Source organism: Haliaeetus leucocephalus, unplaced genomic scaffold (genome assembly GCF_000737465.1).
Source record: "Haliaeetus leucocephalus isolate CR32 unplaced genomic scaffold, Haliaeetus_leucocephalus-4.0 Scaffold351, whole genome shotgun sequence".
Taxonomy (NCBI): Eukaryota; Metazoa; Chordata; class Aves; order Accipitriformes; family Accipitridae; genus Haliaeetus; species Haliaeetus leucocephalus.
The window spans coordinates 4140026-4159717 of NW_010972787.1; the positions used below are offsets into that span (position 1 = coordinate 4140026).

The following is a 19692-nucleotide window of genomic DNA, read 5'->3' on the forward strand; positions in this document are numbered from 1 at the left end:
CACTGAATCCGGAGATTTAATAATACAGTGGATGGATCACAGTGAAGTGCACAAAAAATGTGTGGGCAGCAACAGAAGCACTGCTAGTGATGCATCTAAACTGCTGAGCTTCCACCCAAACAAGCTTATGCAGTTTAGGGGAAGAACAGTTTTGTTGCACCCTCTCCTTCCCTCTTCTAAACTGTGCTTGAACTGAGCTCTGCTTAATTCAGAACTCAGGAGAACGCCTGAGCCCGGAATCTGACGTAAAAAAGCCATACCTTCAGCCTTAACTAAAAACCCAAACCCTCAGAGGAATTGCAACACTTAGCATCTCCTGTGCCTTGCTTTAAACAGCTCCCTGTTGCAACAGAAAATTTTGGAGATGGTTCAGCACACAATTCAATGTTGCATGTTCACGTGCAATGAAGGCATTTTGTAGCTTCAAGTGCCATGAACTTGGTCTTGTAGACAATTTACTTAAGAAAACAATTTAACTTCCATGCTTATTGAAATCAATTTAAGTATTGAAATTAATTAGTCAAGCAAGTTACTGAAGCTACTTTTTTTTTTTAAACTTATAACCCCATGGTCAAAAGACAAAGCTTCCATTAGACATAAAACAGTTCAGAAATTTTGGGGCTACAATTTTGCACCTTCTGCTATGCTTAACCCAGTTTTATAGGAGTACTCCAAAGGACAGAAATGACTGTCTTCTCTAAAAGTTTTATAGGAAGGTAAAACTGATGAATTATTCATTGACAAAAGGTATTTGGTTAAAGTAACAAAGAAGAAGTACCTAAAAAGACTGCTCCTACTCAAAAACAGAGTTTCAATATAAACCTTCTACCTAAGACTTTCTAAGACTAAAAACCAGTGTATTGATGTTCTGGATCTAAGACTTAATGCTGCCACTCACACCTCAGTGTGTAGGGCCATTTGAAGTGCTGGTCCTGAACGACAAGCATTTCCCATCAGTCTTGCACAACAGCAGACAAGCACAGGGCTAGCAAACTATTAGAGCGCATCCCTTACAGTATTAAATGCTCGCAGCTTATTCTATCATTTGACAACAAGAGGATCAATACATCAGAACAGTTATTACTGAGCTCTCTACATCCATGCAATATGCTGCTCAGGGGCTTCTCTTGGGATTACATTTAGTCTGGTCCGGAGAGTCAATGTCATGTCCGTATACACCATGTAAAGCCACCCAAGACATGAAACACTGGCTCAGAGCCTAACACGCTCCAGTTCCTAACAGAGATGTACACTGCTCACCTGGAGCAGAACTTTCAATCTACTTTTCTCCAAAGGGATTTTAATTCCTACATACCAAAGCCACTCTGCAAAGCAAACCAGTGTTTTTAATGGTAAATTTAATATAGGAAATGTGCTTTGAAGATACACTACTGCTCCAAAAAACTAAGCATGAAGATAAAAGCAAAGCCTACATGCATGCTACTGAAGCAAGCATCTGGTCATTGCAGGCACTGGAGTTCAGAACATAGCCAAGCAGCCAGTACCTGTCTATTTTTGAGTGAGTTGAACTGCTCTCTGTACTGACTGCTTCGACTAGACCTCACTTGACTATACGAGGAACCTGAAGACACATACAGAACCTAAATTTATTTCATCTTAATCCCACCTTGAACATAAATTAGCTTTTCATTCTCATAATACAAATCTCAAGAATGAGCCTCTTTAGCCTTCTTCTTAAGAAATACGAAGATACAGTTTTAAGTATCATTTTGAAAACTATTTTAGAGTATTCAAACTAAAAAACCAAAACCCGAACTAAAATAATTTAAAGTGCTACTTAGGTCCATAAGAATACCTCGTGGTGTTTAAGGTTGTCTCTCCACAATTACTGTGATAAACTTCCCTTGAAGTGTTTGTTAGCACATGTTCTCTAACTACAAATGAATTAGAAGCACCTATATGACCTTTGAAAGAACAGTCTTTCACATTACCTATAACAAGGCCTGCTGTCCTACAGCCAGTTAATTGCTGATTTCTCATGACTAATAAATACAGTGTTCTTGCACTTGAAACATCTTCCCAGACTCTTGTAGCGAAATTACCTTGCACTGGTAAAGCAATGCTTTTTGATGTTCATTAATATAAAATCTCAATGATCAACTTAACTTCTCAAGGATGAAAGAAAAACAACTCATTGAAAACAGTCCTGCAAACATTATGCCTATTAACCGAAGGATGGAGCTAGCATGTTGTTCGGTTCCCCTTGTCCTTTAAGGGTTTCTCTAGCTTTTTAACACTTAAACTAAATGTGTCTGGGAGGAAGGTGCTCTTTTCAGATGTCAAGTCCCTGTGTTTTCCATTTCACCTACAGATCTCCATAGAGCAGGAGGGGAGCTATCCAACACAGGAATGCAGAGATCCCATGACTGCAGCACAGACTGATCATAGGGTAGCCTTCAACAAACAATTCCAATTTTCTGCACAGGTTCTCACTTAAGGGAGATGAAGAAAATGAATATGATGTCTTCAGGTATTCAGTACCAAGTAGTGTCAATATCTCAGGGATATATGTAGGCATTCAGAGAATATCATTGTTAAATTCTTTTACTGACACTTCAGGAAAGCAAATGCACAAAATCCCCAGAGTTCTTCCTATATTTTAAGGGCAGAAACAGTTACAAAAATGACTTAAAACTCCTTTGACGCCAACTTTTAGCGTTTCAATAGTTTGTTGGGCTTTTTTTGTTGGTTGGGCTTTTGGGGGGGGGGGGGTTTTGGGGGGGTTTTGTTCTGGGTGGGGTTTTTGTTTTGGGTTTTTTTTTTGGTTGGGTGGTTTTTGGGTTTTTATTTTTTAGAATAATCAGGACAGAGTTTGGCAGGGGAGAAGACTGCTTGGTTTCCTTGGAGGAGCTCAGAACTGTTTAACTTCAGAAAACCTTGAAGTTACATGAACTTATAAATTCTAATAATCCCCCCCATGCCTCACCCTCAAGTGTCACACTACCCACATTAGTCTGAAACATTTAGTAAAGTAAAACCCTAACATACCAGCAACTACCTATTCCAAAAAGACATGCATTCCCCACCATCATGACTGTTTAAGCAACAGAATTATTCAAAAGTAAGTGTTCTGGTATTCACTATTTGCACTTTAAATATTTAAAGACTGTTTAGTCTTACCTATTGTTTTCTTTTTATTCACTGCACTGTCTGCCTTATGCCTTTTCTGCAAGAAAACAAAACATTTCATTACACCTCATTACACTTCAGTACAGATTCCAAAACCATTAGAGCTAGAAACATGACAAACTGCAAAATGATATACTGGGTCATTTTTGCCTTTGTTACATTTTTTTTTTAAAAAGCCATACAGATCATCTAAATCCAAATGGTTTGTAAAAGAATACAATGTAACTTTAAACTGAGAGTCCCCATCTTGAAAGTCAGGCTCAAACCTGGATCATCAGCAAAAAAAACTTAAGTCTCCAAAACTAGTTTTTGGAAAGAAAAACAAAAGGAACAATGAGGAACAGTATATTTAGATGACAGCTGCACTACACATTCTATGAGCTGTTTGTTTAGACTGATTTCTAAATTATTTTATTCATCAGAACTTTGCAAAGCAGAAAGACCTCTTCATTTTAAACAGTATCCAAGCAAGTTAGTGCAGATTTTCCCCCAAATAGTTTGTTCTATGCTCAATTTGCTTGCCGCCCCCGGTCCCCCCCCCAGTTTTCTCAAGACCAATTAAAAGGCCACGTATCTGTCAGAACTCTACAGTGCCTTTTTAGCCAGGCCTTTCTATTAAAAGCACAAATAAACAAGTTTGAAGAGGCAGAAACAAGTTTCCTGACTTCTACTGCTTCCTTGTTCCCCATCTATAACGAAAATGCTTGATTTATCTCCACGTGCTACAGAAATTCTAGTCAAGTTCAGAGCTTTGAAAATCAAAAGGATATTTTGCTGCTGCTCAGCAATGACTCAATATTGACTTCATAGATGCATAGCTTTGTAGCATTTTGCAGCTTTTTTTGAAACACTGTCTTTAGCACAGCCTTCCCCATAATCATACTCACATAGTCTTCTATGATTTCTTTGATGCCAGCAACTGTTAAAATAAATAGCAATGGCACCAAGGTAGTATATCTTCCTGTTGGAGAGACATCTGGAATTTGCTGCGAACAGAGGAAAAAGAGATACCCATTTTATATTGGTATTTAAAATTAGTTTCTAGCAGATTTAGAACTTTAAGCAAAGCTCTCAGAAAAGAGAACGCAGAGTTTTCTAATCTGTGCCTGACTGACATCCAATTTCAGTGGGCAAAGTAGCCTAAGCTCTCAGTAGGTTTGAAGAAACTACTACCATAAAGTTAGAAGATAAAGTTGTTGTACATGTCTTATTCTATTTCTCCTCTCTTCACAAGAAAAGCATTCAAATAATGTAATTTACCTGGAAGCAGTGATAATCTGGACTATCTAAACAGTTAGCAGTTTCACAAGAATCCACACATGCTTTTCTCAGTATGGTCAATAGCTCCATATTTTACAATACTACTTCTTGGTCTTACTAAGAATAAAAGTAGCTTGATTTTACAAACCACATTGAGAAGTCTCTAAGTTGCCTTCTAATTTCAATTGTAAAGTATATACTAAGTAGTACAGAAGTACTTCTGTGGAAGTATAGAATTATTACTATTAAAATGTCTAAGGATTTCTTTGCAGTTAAGCATAACAACCGAAGCAACTTTTGCTGTATTACAATTCCATTTTATAATCAAGCCAAACCAATAAAACAATACCTGCAGTAAGGCAATGAAGAGGAAGAATGCATTTGCAGCTTTTCTTATCTGCTCATACAGGAATCGAGGTAGAAATGTCACCACACTGTACTTGGCTGTGCTGCAGGTTAGAAGATTTTTATTTTAGTACTCAATCGGAATATCACACAGGGATTATGACCAAAACGTTTCAAGTAGGCTTCTAAAAGCCAGTGTTAGAACGTGGTTCAAAGATCACACAGTAAAGACATATAGAATATGGAGGAAGTTGTCTGTGTTATGAGGAAGAGCTGTACTGAACAGAAGAGGTATCACACAGACCCAGAAGTCTCACAGTCCCACTTTAATCACTGGTGCCTTTATTATTGGATTAACTATCAGATAGTTTACTATCCATCCAAACTTCAGCACCATGAACATGCAATCTCTCACCTCAGTTCCAAGCACTTGATCAAGTGCCTACCCCTCATCAAAACAAAGAATTTAAATGTTAAGGGAGGCAGAGCTGAATATGGGAGAAATTAGAAATTCTGTGGTGCCATTTTAAAAATGCCTCATTTCCCAGTTCAGAACCACTCTATACTCAGTTATGAATAATCCTCTAGAACAAGACACACTTTTTCAGATGAATCTTTCTAGCTATTTTTCCTGAGTAGTTACATTACTATTTCTTCCATCTTAAAACAAAAGTAAACTGCACTAACTAGTCTCAATAATCTATGTGATTGCTTGTCTTCCTCACATCAAACCCATGATGGGCATGAATACAACTTCAGGAAAAAAGTGTCCAAGATCACAAGGTGATTTAACCATTCAATTTTTAAATGAGCTGAATAAGCCACCTCCATGCTGTCAAGTTACCAAAACCAACCTAAAAGAGATTAATACCCTTGATCTTGCAAAGTCCTCACTCCCTGAACACATTAGGTACAACTCAGTCACCTACATGTCTTCTTGAGACAGTGCAAAGAAACTCATCGTGCTGCAGAACTTCTGAGCTGTACCAGTGACTGAGTCTATCCAGTAGCATGTAGTGTTCCGTTAGATGAGAAAAAAATATTTTTAGAGCAGAAATAGCAACTCTGCCTTACTTTCCCCTATTGAATTAGCACAGCATCTTCCCCCACTGTTAACTACCAGGCATCAGCCCAAGTTGGAGTTTTAATAACTGTGCGCTTGCAGCTGTAGTTCAGGTGTCTTCCCCCAGACACTGAATGTAAGCTCTGCAAGAGTCAGACAACCTGTGACAGGAGTTTTGTTTGTGTTGGGGTATCATTTTGTTGAGTTGGGTTTTTTTGTTTGTTGGTTGGTTTGGTTTTGTTGGGGTTTGGTTTTTTTTGTGGGGGTGTGTGGGGGTGGGGTGTTTAAGTCTTACATTTCCAAGGAACTGAGAACATATTCCTTACAAGAAAAAAAAAAAAGTTTCCTGAAGCACTAATAACACAACTCTGTGAACACAGACAAGATGCTGTTTTACTGAAGTTTCCTAGAAGCGTCAAGAGCACCTTTCCATTAAGCCTCGTTCTTGAATTGAAATGCTTTTCTGGTCTTCTCCCACCAATAAGCCTTCCAGATCAGTTGAAATCCATGGCATTACTATTCACAGATCATGAAGAACTAGTATAATCAGATGTTTTATCTACAGGATCTGCCTTCTACAATTGACTGCTAGGCATAAAAATCTTACTACAACCTTGATCCACAAGCAGTTAAGTTCAATAGGGTTCTCTTATTATTTTTGTATGTACAAGGTTAAAGAACTGCGTTCTCCAAGACCACTTACTTGCTTTAACCATTTTCTTCTCCCTCTCAGCTTCCCCATCCCCAACTCCAAGCCACCTAATGAGATGTTACTGTTTGATTCTGGAAGATACAGCACTAAGATAGAACATGGTACAATTTGTTATACAAAGCTCTATTTTGGACACTAGAGGAGAACCAGTGGGGCAAGTTAAACAAAATGGTCAATTAAAGAACATTTAAGACCCCATCTTATCACCTAGTTTCCTCTTCAAGCAACTACAAACCACTACTAGGCTTGATGCAAATCAGTTATTACTTGAACTGAACTCTAAAAAAAGGTACCATGACAGCATTTCCAGTGCTACAGACTAAAGACTTTCTATTGCTACTGAGGCATAGCAAAATCATGTATTCAAATACTCAATGTGGTATTTTACAGCAATTTCAGGTGGTCAGACTTCAACATAGTTATACCAACTAAGCCAACAGAGTGAAAACATGCATCCAGGTTTAAAGCATGTAACATAGTACATTTATTGCATAAATGAAGTTACTTCCTTGAAATACTATTAATTTCTTCCAACTCTAAGTATTTTTTTTTAAGCCACATTTGCTTGGTCTTATGTGTAATAACCTTCCTTTAATACAGAACATAATTAAACGTGTCTCAGAAGTACCTTGTGACTTAAAAAATACAGGTTAATCAAGTTAACAGTTTAGACCTACAAGTGAATTCCCCAAGCAATACTAATTAGAAACCAAGTATTAGCAGATTTTTTTATATCAAAATAGCATTCCCCTGGATACCACATTGCTATGACTACATCAAAGCAAGAATTCGTCTGAGTGCAATCAAGCTGAAACATTTATTAACAACATTCTACCATTTACCAACTTTATAGCTAACTGATCCAAACAATATGCTTACTCTAATGACTGTGTTAATACCAACACAATAAGGCTCTTCTGAATGAGCGTTATACATGCTAAGTCACACCATGTATTTTGTTGCTTAAGTAACATGACAGATGCCTAGAGAAAATAGGTACAGTTCTAATTAGAGGGGCACATTAAGCTGTTACCATGCAGACCAGGAACAGTAATCATGTCTGTGTTTAAAAAGCAGGTGCATATTATTATTAAAAAAAAGCTTCTTATGAAAAGCTAACTAATACTCTAACCTGGGCAGGACTATTTGATTAATTTGGCTCTGAGGAACAGCTGTCTAAATGGCAAATACAATACTTAAAAATAGAAAAAGCATTGTGCTCCCTCCCAACAGAGAGATGCATTGTAGGTGACTTGAGAATAATCAAAGCTCAGAAAGAAGTTAATGGTGATGACAGACAGGTAGAAAATTCAGGTAGCTCGCTCATAACACAATTTTGGTCACTAAAAATAAATACCTGCAAAGGTTAGCCCTCTGACAAGCCCCAGACAGAGCCATCTTATCTTTAAAGAAGTGCCTTGTACCTAACTCCAAGAACACCAGGTCTGCAACTCACAGAACAGGTTGTGCCAGGGGGAAAAGGGAAACACATGCAGGAAACCAAGCAACAAACTGGTTTTTCCTTAAGCAACAGTTGTTTAGTTAAGCAAGGTTTTCATAGTTAAAAAGTTCGATGTTTAAGCAGGCGTGCAAATATTAGAAGAGATGTCTTCTCTGTATCTGCAACTTAATTCATATAAGTCATGTTTCACATGACACCACTGTGCCAGTCAGGAGGAACACTACTAAACCCTGTTTAATCAATGAATTTGGATACACATCAGTACAGCTAAAAGCATCTGCCCCACTGTTTCTAGGGCAGTGCAGAGATTTTTCTGAAAGCAATCACTGCATAATTTGAAAAAAGTTAGTGTCATTCACATACCTTAACTCAATACTGTGCTACTAGAGTACCAAGGATGAGTTATTTTGATAACATTCAAATGAAAAGTAGCAAATAGTGTGCCAAGAAACTCAGTAGTAGTTTTCTAGTATAGTTCCTCCATTTATTAACATGGAATTTTTGCATTACAGGTCCCATAGTTACCATTTTCCCCATTTCCCCAAAACTTTCATAAAGTCAAGTTTTACTCTATTGAATCATCCTTGCAGAGGCAAAGACTGCCAATAATAGAGACAGAGAAGTTACTTCCTTCAGAAGTGTATGTGTGCTGGCAATGAGCAGCTGAACACAGCTCTACATTTTCTCAGTCAGCCATCTAAAGGACTTCCACCCCTTCCTTGAAAATTAATATTGACAGCTCTGAGATGAACTTCAGCTTCAGGCTAATCATGATAAAGAAAACAGGACATGCTTGAGACACATATGGTCTCATTTCCAGGGGTGATAAGCACAACAAACTGCTCTTTCCTGGGCAGCATTCATTCACAGCTATCCATTCCACAGTTCACATACTTGAAATACTCTCAAATCCGAGAGCTAAAGAACACGTATTACTTGATGTTAGTGCTTTTAACACACACCAATTCACAGGATCAATTACTAAGAAAGCCAGGCACACACATCTGAACCACAGCAGAGGGGCTGGGTAATTACAGCAAATGTTAAGGACTTGAAGCCTTCTCTCAAACAGGCTTTATTTCCATTAACACGTACAAAAGATCAGATGACCTGTAACAGAGAAGGAAGAAAAATGAATTAAAAAAACAAGATGATCTGCTTGAATTAAGGGCTCAAGTACCGTCTTCAGTGGAATAGTGTGTGCGTGCTAAGGTCTTGCGGGCACATAACTTCTTTTAATGGCAAGATTGACATCAGCTTCAGACGTTCTGCTGTAGCTCTCAACTTCCAAAGCACTATGAACACAAGCTACCTCCAGTCACCATTGCTGCGAGAGGCACAGCAGCAAGCTTTACATATTTCAAGTGATACTTAACTACATTAACACAAAAAACAACAAACAATTATGAGACTGGGTACAGAGAAAGCTCATTCATAGGAGTATCTCATCAACAAACAACACTGCCATGCAGAACACTGGCTAGGCTGTTACAAATCCAAGTGTCACAAACAAGACTTTTAGCAGTTGCACGCAAATGACAGTGAAAGATCATCTACCTCCTTGCACATATAGAAGATAGTGTATTTTCATCACATAACTGACTAAAGACATAAAAATCAACTGTTTACAAATTCTCCAAAGAACACATCATGAAGGCTTATAGAAAGCAATTACTATATGCCTATGCAATAATTATTGGTTGACTGGAAACTAGGTCCTAAACAACCAGTGTTGGTTTATTATAGCAGGCAGCAATTTCTGCCTGAACCAATGCAGCCCCCAATTTAATTGAAGATCCTCGCTCTGTCAGATGAATCCTTGAGACTAGTTGCTACAGAGGAAGACTCCAGCCAGAAAGGGTTTCACCACCCTGTATATGGCCCGTACGCTTCCGTCAGCTAAGAAAAGCTTATCTGGTGCTTAAATACTCTGAACAGTTCAAGACAGACTCTGAGCTCAGGTCAGAATAGGAGTGTACAAGGAGCAAGACTGGCTCTTGCACAGTAGAGTGCAAAACTTGAATCCTACAAGATATTATTGCTTAAAGCTTGCCAGAGCAAGGCAAAGAACCAAGAACCATCATGTTAGAATATCTGTCACCCAGCTCTGGAGTGACCATAGTCCAAGTGCCTGTTTTGTTTCCATCTTTTCCTGCACTCCCCTACAGTTTCTCTATAATTGCAACGACATCTAACACATACACTTTCATATATTGTCAGAAGATAAAACAAGTCTTAGCTGTGTTTAAATGACGCTCTTCTGCCTAGCCAGCAAAATATCAGATCCTGAAAGATTTCCCAACAAGCTGCAATACTGTAGAAAAGGGATAAATCTGTTGTCCTAAATTATGCATACAATGGAACTGATTTGGAGTATTCAGATGTATTAGAATTAATCCATGTGAACTTTGGCAGAATGCACTTCTAGCAGCTTCAAACTGCAGTGCCCAGTAACTTCTGAAAACTCTTACCAGTGGGACAGTTTTCATCTGAAGGACCTGACCACTTCCCCACATGTTTCTTAGTATAAGAATTCCTTCATTTATAGGATGGGCTCCCACAGAAGCAACTAAAGGCACCACTGTGTGTTTGGAAGACTTGTTCTTTCCCTCCTTTTTAACAGGAGGAACTGATCACATCTAGTATCTGAGCCCTCTTTTCTCAAATCATATGATTTGGGGAGAAAAAGATTGTTTCATACAGGTATAAAAGACTCAAGACATATCAAGCCAGCCTACTAACTCCACTGCAGGTCAAGTTCTACCAGAACTTGTGGGTTTTGTGGGCCAGAATGGTTTGGGCCTGCTGTAATAAAACACTGAAGCTCTTCTGAAGAGTTTACTTCAAGTTAAATTCAAGACCTCATACATAACTAGATTTAAAACAAACAAACAAACAAACAACAACAACAACAAAAACTATCAGCAGACAGCTGTCAGCTAGACAACCAGCCACTGAGGTTTAAGGAGTGTTTTACACAAGGGGAAATCTAAATTAGCACAGACTTCTCAAATATATTCTTACATCATTATTTTATAGTAATGCACATCATTAGTGTCATGTCCTACACCAAAACCCAATAAAAAGGCAGGGTGGTAAGTGCAATTTATTGATTACTGTTGCTTCTGCTGGCAAGTAGTGTTATCTACCCTAACGCACAAGTTCCATTTCAGGAGTAAGATGTTTAGGCTGACAAACCCAGCTTGGCTGAGCTATCTGCACTTCCTCAGAAGCTGCATCAGCAACAAGCTTATCTTCAAATGCTCATTTTGGTTATCTTTGTACAGACCATTGTTAAAACAAAAGCACATGAAAATGGATTATGAACTGTTGCCTGCTGAAGTATGTCAGTCTTATTACTCTCTAGTTAGTAAGATCAACTCCTAACTGTGTAAGGATTTTTCAGAATTTCTAACCTACAGTATCTTGTGCCAAACCAACCCAGTACCAGCAGGACTTCTACCATACACTGGCAGTGAACGACTGCAAAAACTCACGTAACTGATGTTGCCAAAGCAAGTATTACTTCCACTAGAAATGCCTCCTACAGTAGAGCCCATGACAATCTTAATGCCAAACAGGCATTAGCACGACTGCTTATGCTCAGTTTAACTTAAAAACAAAACCTCGTGGTCACATTTAACAGAAGTGATAGTACTTCTGCTTTCCAAAGCCTGTACCCTGGAGGCTTTTCCTAAAGCATGCCAACAAAAAAGGTCTTTCCATTTGTTCTCTATTCATGCAAACCCTACAGAAAGGGGAACAGACTCCTGGCTATTTTTCAGCATCAAATACATTAGACAAAGACTGTTTAGACACAGCACTAAAAGCTCTGTAGGCATGATATTGTTTCAGCATGCTCCAATATTGTCAGGTCATCACTATAGAAATAGGCCCTTGCTTTTCAGTAGCCCTGCTGGCAAATACAACTCAATAGAACAGAGCTGACTAGAACAGTTAACCTAGAAATACTACTGTCTAAAAAAGGAAGTTTAATATCACATTTAGTTACTGTGCAAACCCAAAATAGGCTTCACAGTAAACACACAGCATTGATATGAAGATGACCGAAAAAATATCAAAACAAGTCACATAAGATAGCTAGCTGTCTAAAAGCCCAAGTGCTAACTTCAGTTTTAAAGCCATTATTTAATTCCAAGTGTCACCACAACTTACACAGCTATTGTTCTAGTGACAAGCAACAGGGTAGCAGAAGAAATGAATATTTATATTTCTCTCAAAACTGAACAAGCATCTTCACAGTCCACAAACTATATGAAAAGCAGTTGTTAAGAGTTCTTGAGCTCTATTTAGGTCAACTTAAAGAGAATTTCTTATTCTTCTACCCTTTTCTACAGGCCACCAGCAATCAGACAGTGGGGTCTGTAGCACTGAGCAGAAGGCTATACACACAATTGTAAACAGCAAAATACTTCAGAAAGTGTGATTTATTGTACACAACACCTCTAAGTCCTTAAAGACACCTGCTTTGATTCTACCCTCACTCAAACTACACAAGGAATCACCAAGAACATTGTCTCTTCTTGTTCACATATTTCTCTGGACAGAGATTACCAACAGTGGAGGAATAAGCAGAAATGCAGTCACAAGGGAATACACACTGCTGAATATGAGCCAATATTTATTCAACAAATATGTGGGGAAGCAGCTTTGTTTGCATGAAGTCAGACTGCATATAAGCTTTGGCTCCAGTGTCTGAAAGTCACTTAAATAGTGACTTTATCTAAAAAGGAAAAAACCTAGTTTAATTACCCTGCTGTTTTGCTACTGCAAATGTATGAAATCCATCAGAAAGCCAAAAAAACCCCAACCCAAGTTCAGTATGCCAGAGAGCTCAACATGCAGCAGGTGGAAGGGCACTAGAACTCTCATGTATTTTTTCACCCAGACATTTCATCTAGGCAAAATTCAACACTTTAACTGTCCAGGGGCTCTGACCCTAGGAGCAGCCCACTAAGACCAAAGATGCAGCAACTTCAAATACATTGGCACAATCTGGAAACACAACATCAACAGCAGGCATAAAATACCAGCAAGTTCTAATGGCTAAAAGAATCCTTCTATAGCTGTACCCAAGCCTTTTTCATTGATTACAGTATCAGTAACAGCTGCACTGCAGGAAAATTAAGGTTTTGCTTATTTACAAGAAGTATGTAAAAGTATTTCTTCTCAGTTAAGAACTGTATCTACCTACAACTGAAAAGAGTTGGAGGATTAGTTTAATACACGATTAGACTTGTAACATTCAGAATTCTTCTTTGAAGAATTCCAAAATGCTTTTCTGCAGTCGGGAAGCGATCTGTTCACATGACAACAAAAGAGATTTCCAAATGTAATACAACCACTAGTACAAATAGCCACACTGTCTGAACTCCACCAAGAAAAAAAAAGAACACAGGTAGGGACAGTTTTACCTAAAGAGCAAAGGTACATTTTAGTGCAAGAGGAATACCGGTCTACAGCGTTAAGTGTAGATAAGTGTACTTGCGCATAGCAGACTACCATTCACATTTTCAACTGCAGATTATAACAAACACTACTGGGGATATTCATGTTACTAGAGTCAATACTAACTGGCTAGTGATACCAGCAACGGCTATTTCATCAGCAGTGACTTACTAAGCACCAGTGAGAACCTCCCCACACATTCAAGAAAGCATTAACACCTCTAAACCAAAAATGACTTCTACAGTACCTATTTACAAGCCAAAAAAGCAATGCACTTAGCTTCATTTAAATGCAACATACAGCTGAATTCAGACCGTACCTATGATTTGGTCACCAGCAAGCATCCTGCAGACACTGACGGGACAGTCTGGGACTACAGATACAAACAGCCTGTTTAAGGACTTGTGGTGCTACTAGAAGCCTTGTTAGAGCCCTCAGTGGTAAATTCCTGGTGGTGGTGCATCTGCCTTATGAAACAAGAAATTAGTTCTCACCAGTTTGCTTGAGTTTTAGGACCCTGTACAGTTTAAAAGTGAACAATGAAGGCTTTCTGCTCATTATCTTTTCTAGCAGAATTTAACTTTTGCCTGTATGGAAGACCAGTCTCTGAACTGAGGATTTTGTGGATATTAGAATGCATCTTTTGGGACATCCCTAATAGACCAAGCCACCAAGTTCTGTTCTGATGAAAAGCTTTTCAACAAGAACATTAAAAGTATACAAGTAGAATTTAGCCCTTCTTGACTGCTGCTCTACCCCGACCTCCCACTCAAGCCACATACTGAGGCTGAACTTGGGAGTCCTGATTCAGATGCAAGTCAGACTTGCACCCGGACGCACTACCAGGCCTTGAACATAAGAATATTATATAGAGCAACAGTTACAACAGCAACTGCAATGTACTTCAAAAATCTGGAGACAATTACTGATGTCCTTAAAATTATTTCAGCACTTTTGTGCTTCCTGGATCAAGAAACCAGAAGTCCCAACTACTTTTGCATCAACATTAACACATGCAGCAAGTGAGGGCCTCAAATCACTTAACTGGTGATTTTTACTGCCTGCACTGGAAGAAAGTTTCAGTACAGCACTGTTATACATTCGGTATAAGCCACTGATGTCAGAGTGGATTCCTCTATTAATAAGAAACATCAAGGAATTTTATTTACATGAAAGCCAGATCTGTAAAACATTCTCACTTTAAGCAAAATAAACCAGTCTCCACTGAGTATATATTTGGAAAAGTATTCATGCCATTGGTTTGGCAATCTCAGAAATATTGACACAGTATTCAAACCCCTATCATCACACCCCACCTGTATCTCTGTTTTTACAAGGCAATAGGCAAGTTTGTTTTCAAACTATAAAATAAAGACTTCTGAGTCACCTCCCTCACCATTCAGGTAATCACATAAATCAAACTTGTAATAAAGAGCTAGGGTTTAAGCACTCAGGCAAACTCAGGTAGCAAAAAAACCCTTTCAAGTCAAAACCACCAGACAAGCTGGCACTTCCGCTAAACAGTTATTTTCACGCTGTGCTGATCCACTACATAACGAGTGTACAAACTACCGTAATTGCTCACATTGAATCAAGTCACCAGTAGAAGAGTTAGAGGCTGAAAACATTAATGATCCATAACATTTTGTGTTTCACACCTGAATTACAAGTAAAAGCCAGTATTTTAAAGAAATGCAAAGAAAGCCTTTTCTCACAGCACCTTGGAAGGAAGGGCTAAAAAAGACAAAATAACAATATCTATATATACACTGGCTGGGGTCTCTGTAGAAGCTTGACTACCATCTCATACTGTCTGTAGCCAGGGATGTCTTAAACCTGAGGACTGTTAGTAGACTTCAATCCCCAGATGTAGAATGCCCAAGAGTAGATTATAACTATTGACTTTAAGTGGCATAGAGCTGTGTACAGAGTGGCTGGAAGTTTTCAGGACATTAAGTTCAGTAAGAAATGTAACATTTAAGTACAGAAATGCCCCTATTAGACACATATTTAAGTTAAGTATATTGAACAAGTCAAAATAAGTACTAGTTAGCTTTCATAAAAGCAAACATAATACCACAACTAGAGCTGTGTTGGACAAAGTAATTGTATTTGTTCCATTTCTACATATCTCAAAGCTTCTAAAATGCTTCAGCTGGAAATGGAACATCATTTGCCTTTTATTAAAAGGTCCAAGGAGTAACACATGCACAAAGTTTTTCAAACAACATAGCAGGGATGAAAACAGCTTCTAATACAGATAAAAGAGAGACGTTCCTACAGAACAAATCACTGCTGCTGCAGTGTAATAAAGAATAGTGACAGCCATATATATGCACATGTAAAGGACAAAGCTAAATCCAGCCTACAACAAAGTTTTACAGCACTAGGTTTTAAAATAGTTTGCAACAAAGTTTGAAGAGGAAAAAAAAAAACAACAAAAAACCAACACCTTAGCCATCGCTCTACCAAGTTCTCAGTCTCACTTACTCCAGAAAGCCTGGGGAAAGAAAACAATTCTTCCTTCTGCATCCTCACACTTTAAGAGTTTTGGAAGCATTAGTGTCATCTTGCCATCCACTTAGCTTTTGCAATAGCACTATATACTGTCCTGGTTTCGGCTGGGATAAAGTTAATTTTCTGCCTAGTTACTAGTAGAGTACTATGATAGGACAAGAGGAAATGGCTTCACGTTGTGCCAGGGAAAGTTTAGATTGGGTATTAGAAAAAAATTCTTTACTGAAAGTGTTGTCAGGCATTGGAACAGGCTGCCCAGGGAAGTGGTGGAGTCACCATCCCTGGAGATGTTCAAAAACACATAGGTGTGGCAATTCAAGACATGGTTTAGTGGGCATGGTGGTGTTGGGTTGATGGTTGGACTCAATCTCAAAGGTCTTTTCCAACCTAAACGGTTCTATGATTCTATGTTTCGGGCTCAGTATGAGAAGAATGTTGATAACACACTGATGCTTTCAGTTGCTAATTAAGCATTTATAGTAAGTCAAGGATTTTCAGCTTCTCATGCCCAGCGGCAAGAAAGCTGGAGGGGCACAAGAAGTTGGGAGGGGACACAGCCAGGACAGCCAACCCGAACTGACCAAAGGGATATTCCACACTAGGTGACATCATGCCCAGTATATAAACTGGGGGGAGTTGGCCTGGGGGGTGGATCACTGCTCGGGAACTAACTGGGCATCAGTCATCAGGTGGTAAGCAATTACATTGTGCATCACTTGTTTTGTATATTCCAATTTATTATTATTCTTGTCATTTTATTATTGTTATTACTGTCTGTATTAACTTCTTCCTTTCTGTTCCATTAAACTGTTCTTATCTCAACCCATGAGTTTTATCTTCTTCCTTCCAATTGTCTCCCCCATCCCACTGGGTGGGGGGGAAGTGAGTGAGCAGCTGCATGGTGCTTAGTTGCTGGCTGGGGTTAAACCACGACAAAACTATTTAGATGTGGTATTAGGGAATAATCAATTTTGCTTAACTTGGCCAAAACTAAAAAACACCAGTACTTACCACTTCTTCCTTTTGCTCCCACAAACAAACATAAGAACTCACTTTTAACAGTGCCTCTCTCCCCCAAAAAGTTAAAAAGCTCAAGATGCTTAGAACATCCTAAATGAAAAGCCATACCACTGACCCTCCTTCCCCCACCTGCACCTCCATTTCTTGCTGTATTTTGCTTAGTTTTGAGCAAGGTATTCCACACTACCCCTTCATTTGGAAAACTTCCTATGAACATTCCCAAATTCCCACCATTGTTCAGAGAATCCTTGATGACTACCAAAAAGGTGACAGAGATCACATGATTTACAACAACCTGTTCTATTATCTCCTTCAGTTTAATTTTCCATAAGCCCTTATGTACAGATGTTTATCCTCTTACACAGTACCCTGTGCTGTGGTACACTGATGTTTTGTATGGAGACAATACATCTTCAAATCCAATGGCACTGAGAAATCCAGAAGCTGAACACAATAAGTAAGAAAGTCCAAGGGCAATACAAAACTGCAGTTCCTCAAGACAAACTCCAATACACATAAGCAAGTAAATAAACCACCACTCGTACTCCACACAAGGCACCCTTACTCATGTTATGAGCTTGAGTCACCTTTACCTTCATTTCCACTGGGCTCAGGGAAGAAAGCTAATCCAGAGACTGGAGAGAGCACAGCCAAAGCCTGTCACCCTTTTAAGAGTCAGAGAGATCAAAGCTTTCTTATTGAGCAGCAGCAAGTTATTATAAAGTAAACTTAATTTCCAAGTGACACTACGGAGCTAAGATCCCTAATCAGGCAATGCAAACATCTCTACTTTCCCACAACACTACCTGCATTTTGTCCTATTCCTCATGACTCAAGTTGCCCTTGTCAGGAGGCAAAGCTGCAAAAACCTATTGAAAAAAAAACTTTCACAGCTACCAGGGCATGGCTTCTAGACAGTGAGTTGGACACAACATCTCTCAGGTGTTGGTAATAGCACTATCAGGAACAAGTTCTTGGTAGCAGAGCCACACGCTACTTTTCTACAAGATTAAGCCACATGAGAACAGAATCCCTTCTGGAAAACCTAAACTACCACTTCTGCCAACCCTCTATTCCCTGCTTTTCCTTCTGTACAGCAGGAAAAGTACAAGTACTCTATCCATAGAAAACGGTCAAACTCAGCTCATAATTAGTCATAAAAAATAAAAATAAAGTGAGAAAACATCCAGTGTTTCTGCCCACATAAAAAAAGCAAGACACTAAGCAAATCTGTCATTTTAACTGCTCCTAAACCATACAATTTCCTAGACAAGTATATAAGTCAAAGTTGAGGAGAAAATCCTGTATGAATAAGTTGCTGTGCTACCTGGAACACCAGCATGCTTCCAGAGGATAGTCTTAGAATTGCCCTTGATAATACACACAATAAACCAGCTAATGGAAATCATTATCTCAGGCAAATATAAAAATTCCTCTATTTTCATAAAGGCACTCATCGTGTAAACCATTCTTTGAACAACCACCCAAACATTTGCATTAACAAACAGAAGCCTGCTAAATAACACTCCTCCTTAGTCATGACAAGAGCCATCTGTTCACCTAGCTAACCCCAGGCAAGCATGGCAAGCACTGCCACAACTTGCTTATGTTATTCATCCTCATACTCCGTGTTTCAGTGCACGTTATTTGTGTTTCCAAACTGCAACAGCACGGCATTAATCATACCAGTAGAAGTCTCAAAACACACCCCCTTCCAATGAAAGGCTCCAAATGCCAAAGAAAATTCCCTCTGGTCTTCAATTAAAAACCACAAGTGGACCGTAGCCTTGTATACACGGGGATGTGAGTTTGTAAATTCTGTAGTATCCTGGTCCTGTTAGACTTTCTTTTCGTCCTTCCTATTCTGTACTTCTATTATACTTAGTCTAGTTATTCTTACAGCTGGATGCTACTTTTTAAGAGAACGCTCCATGGAGTTTACATAGTGGATTCTATCCAAATCTCGCACTAAATTTTCATGGGTTAGCCCTTGCATCCAGGAGTGCTAGGTGAGGTCCTGTTATCCCAAAGCTCAGCAGCCCTACTGAAGCGAAGGCTTTTTGATGCATCTTACCCGTGCAGCTCCACGAGCCCCCTGCTCTCGCTACCCTTAAAACCCGAAGTTTTCCCCTTGCTGCTGCCCGATCCCTCCCTCCTCCCCGAGTCTCCCCTGCCCCGCTACCCAGACCCCGGTGCCCACCGCAGCCAAAACAAGCGGCTGCCTCGGCAGAGACTCGACTTACTGTGGTGAAAGCAGGTCTGGGCAGGGGCACGGACCGGAGCCCCCCCCCTCGGCTGCCGCCTGGAAGGGGAGAAGCGGGGATCGCTCCGTACCTGACCCAGTTGTCGCGGAACTTGCTCTGCTGGGGCTGGTTCAAGTAAATGGTGCGGGCTGGTGCCTCGTCCAGATCCGCCGAGGACGTGGCTCCGGACATCTCATCATCCGCCTTCTTGTAGCCCGAGGGGGAACAGACAGGTCCTGCCGGGAGAGCGCAGAGGGGAGCCGGTCAGCGAGGGGCCCGCACCCGCCAGAGCCGGCCCGGCAGCTCCCGGCGGGGCCGCGCCGCGGAGAAGGGAAGGGCCAGGGCCGGCGGCGGGCGGCGAACGGCGACTAGGAGCGCGCCCCCCGCCCTGTTTACCACAGCGGAGGCTGATAAATAACGGCTGGTGGGCGGCCACGGCGGGCGGAGGGGG

The 19692-nt window shown here is 39.8% G+C and overlaps 1 protein-coding gene across 7 annotated transcripts in view; it reads right to left on the minus strand.

The window, feature by feature from the left end:
* The window catches only part of ATP8A2 (ATPase, aminophospholipid transporter, class I, type 8A, member 2), a 310653-nt gene extending 291150 nt beyond the window's left edge, over positions 1 to 19503 (minus strand). For 5 of the 7 annotated variants that reach the window (XR_774672.1, XM_010572662.1, XM_010572661.1 and 2 more), the window contains exons 1-4: positions 19333 to 19503; positions 4760 to 4859; positions 4038 to 4136; positions 3142 to 3187 (exon numbers count right to left, since the gene is read on the minus strand). Coding sequence is in view for 4 of the 7 variants with exons in the window: in XM_010572662.1 (XP_010570964.1) it covers positions 3142 to 3187; positions 4038 to 4136; positions 4760 to 4859; positions 19333 to 19433 (346 nt within the window). In the remaining 3 variants the exon portion in view is untranslated. Of the gene's footprint in view, positions 1 to 3141; positions 3188 to 4037; positions 4137 to 4759; positions 4860 to 19332 lie in introns of those variants that run through there. The other 2 variants (XM_010572665.1, XM_010572664.1) reach the window with 1 other exon arrangement.
* Between the last annotated feature and the right edge of the window lie 189 nt (positions 19504 to 19692).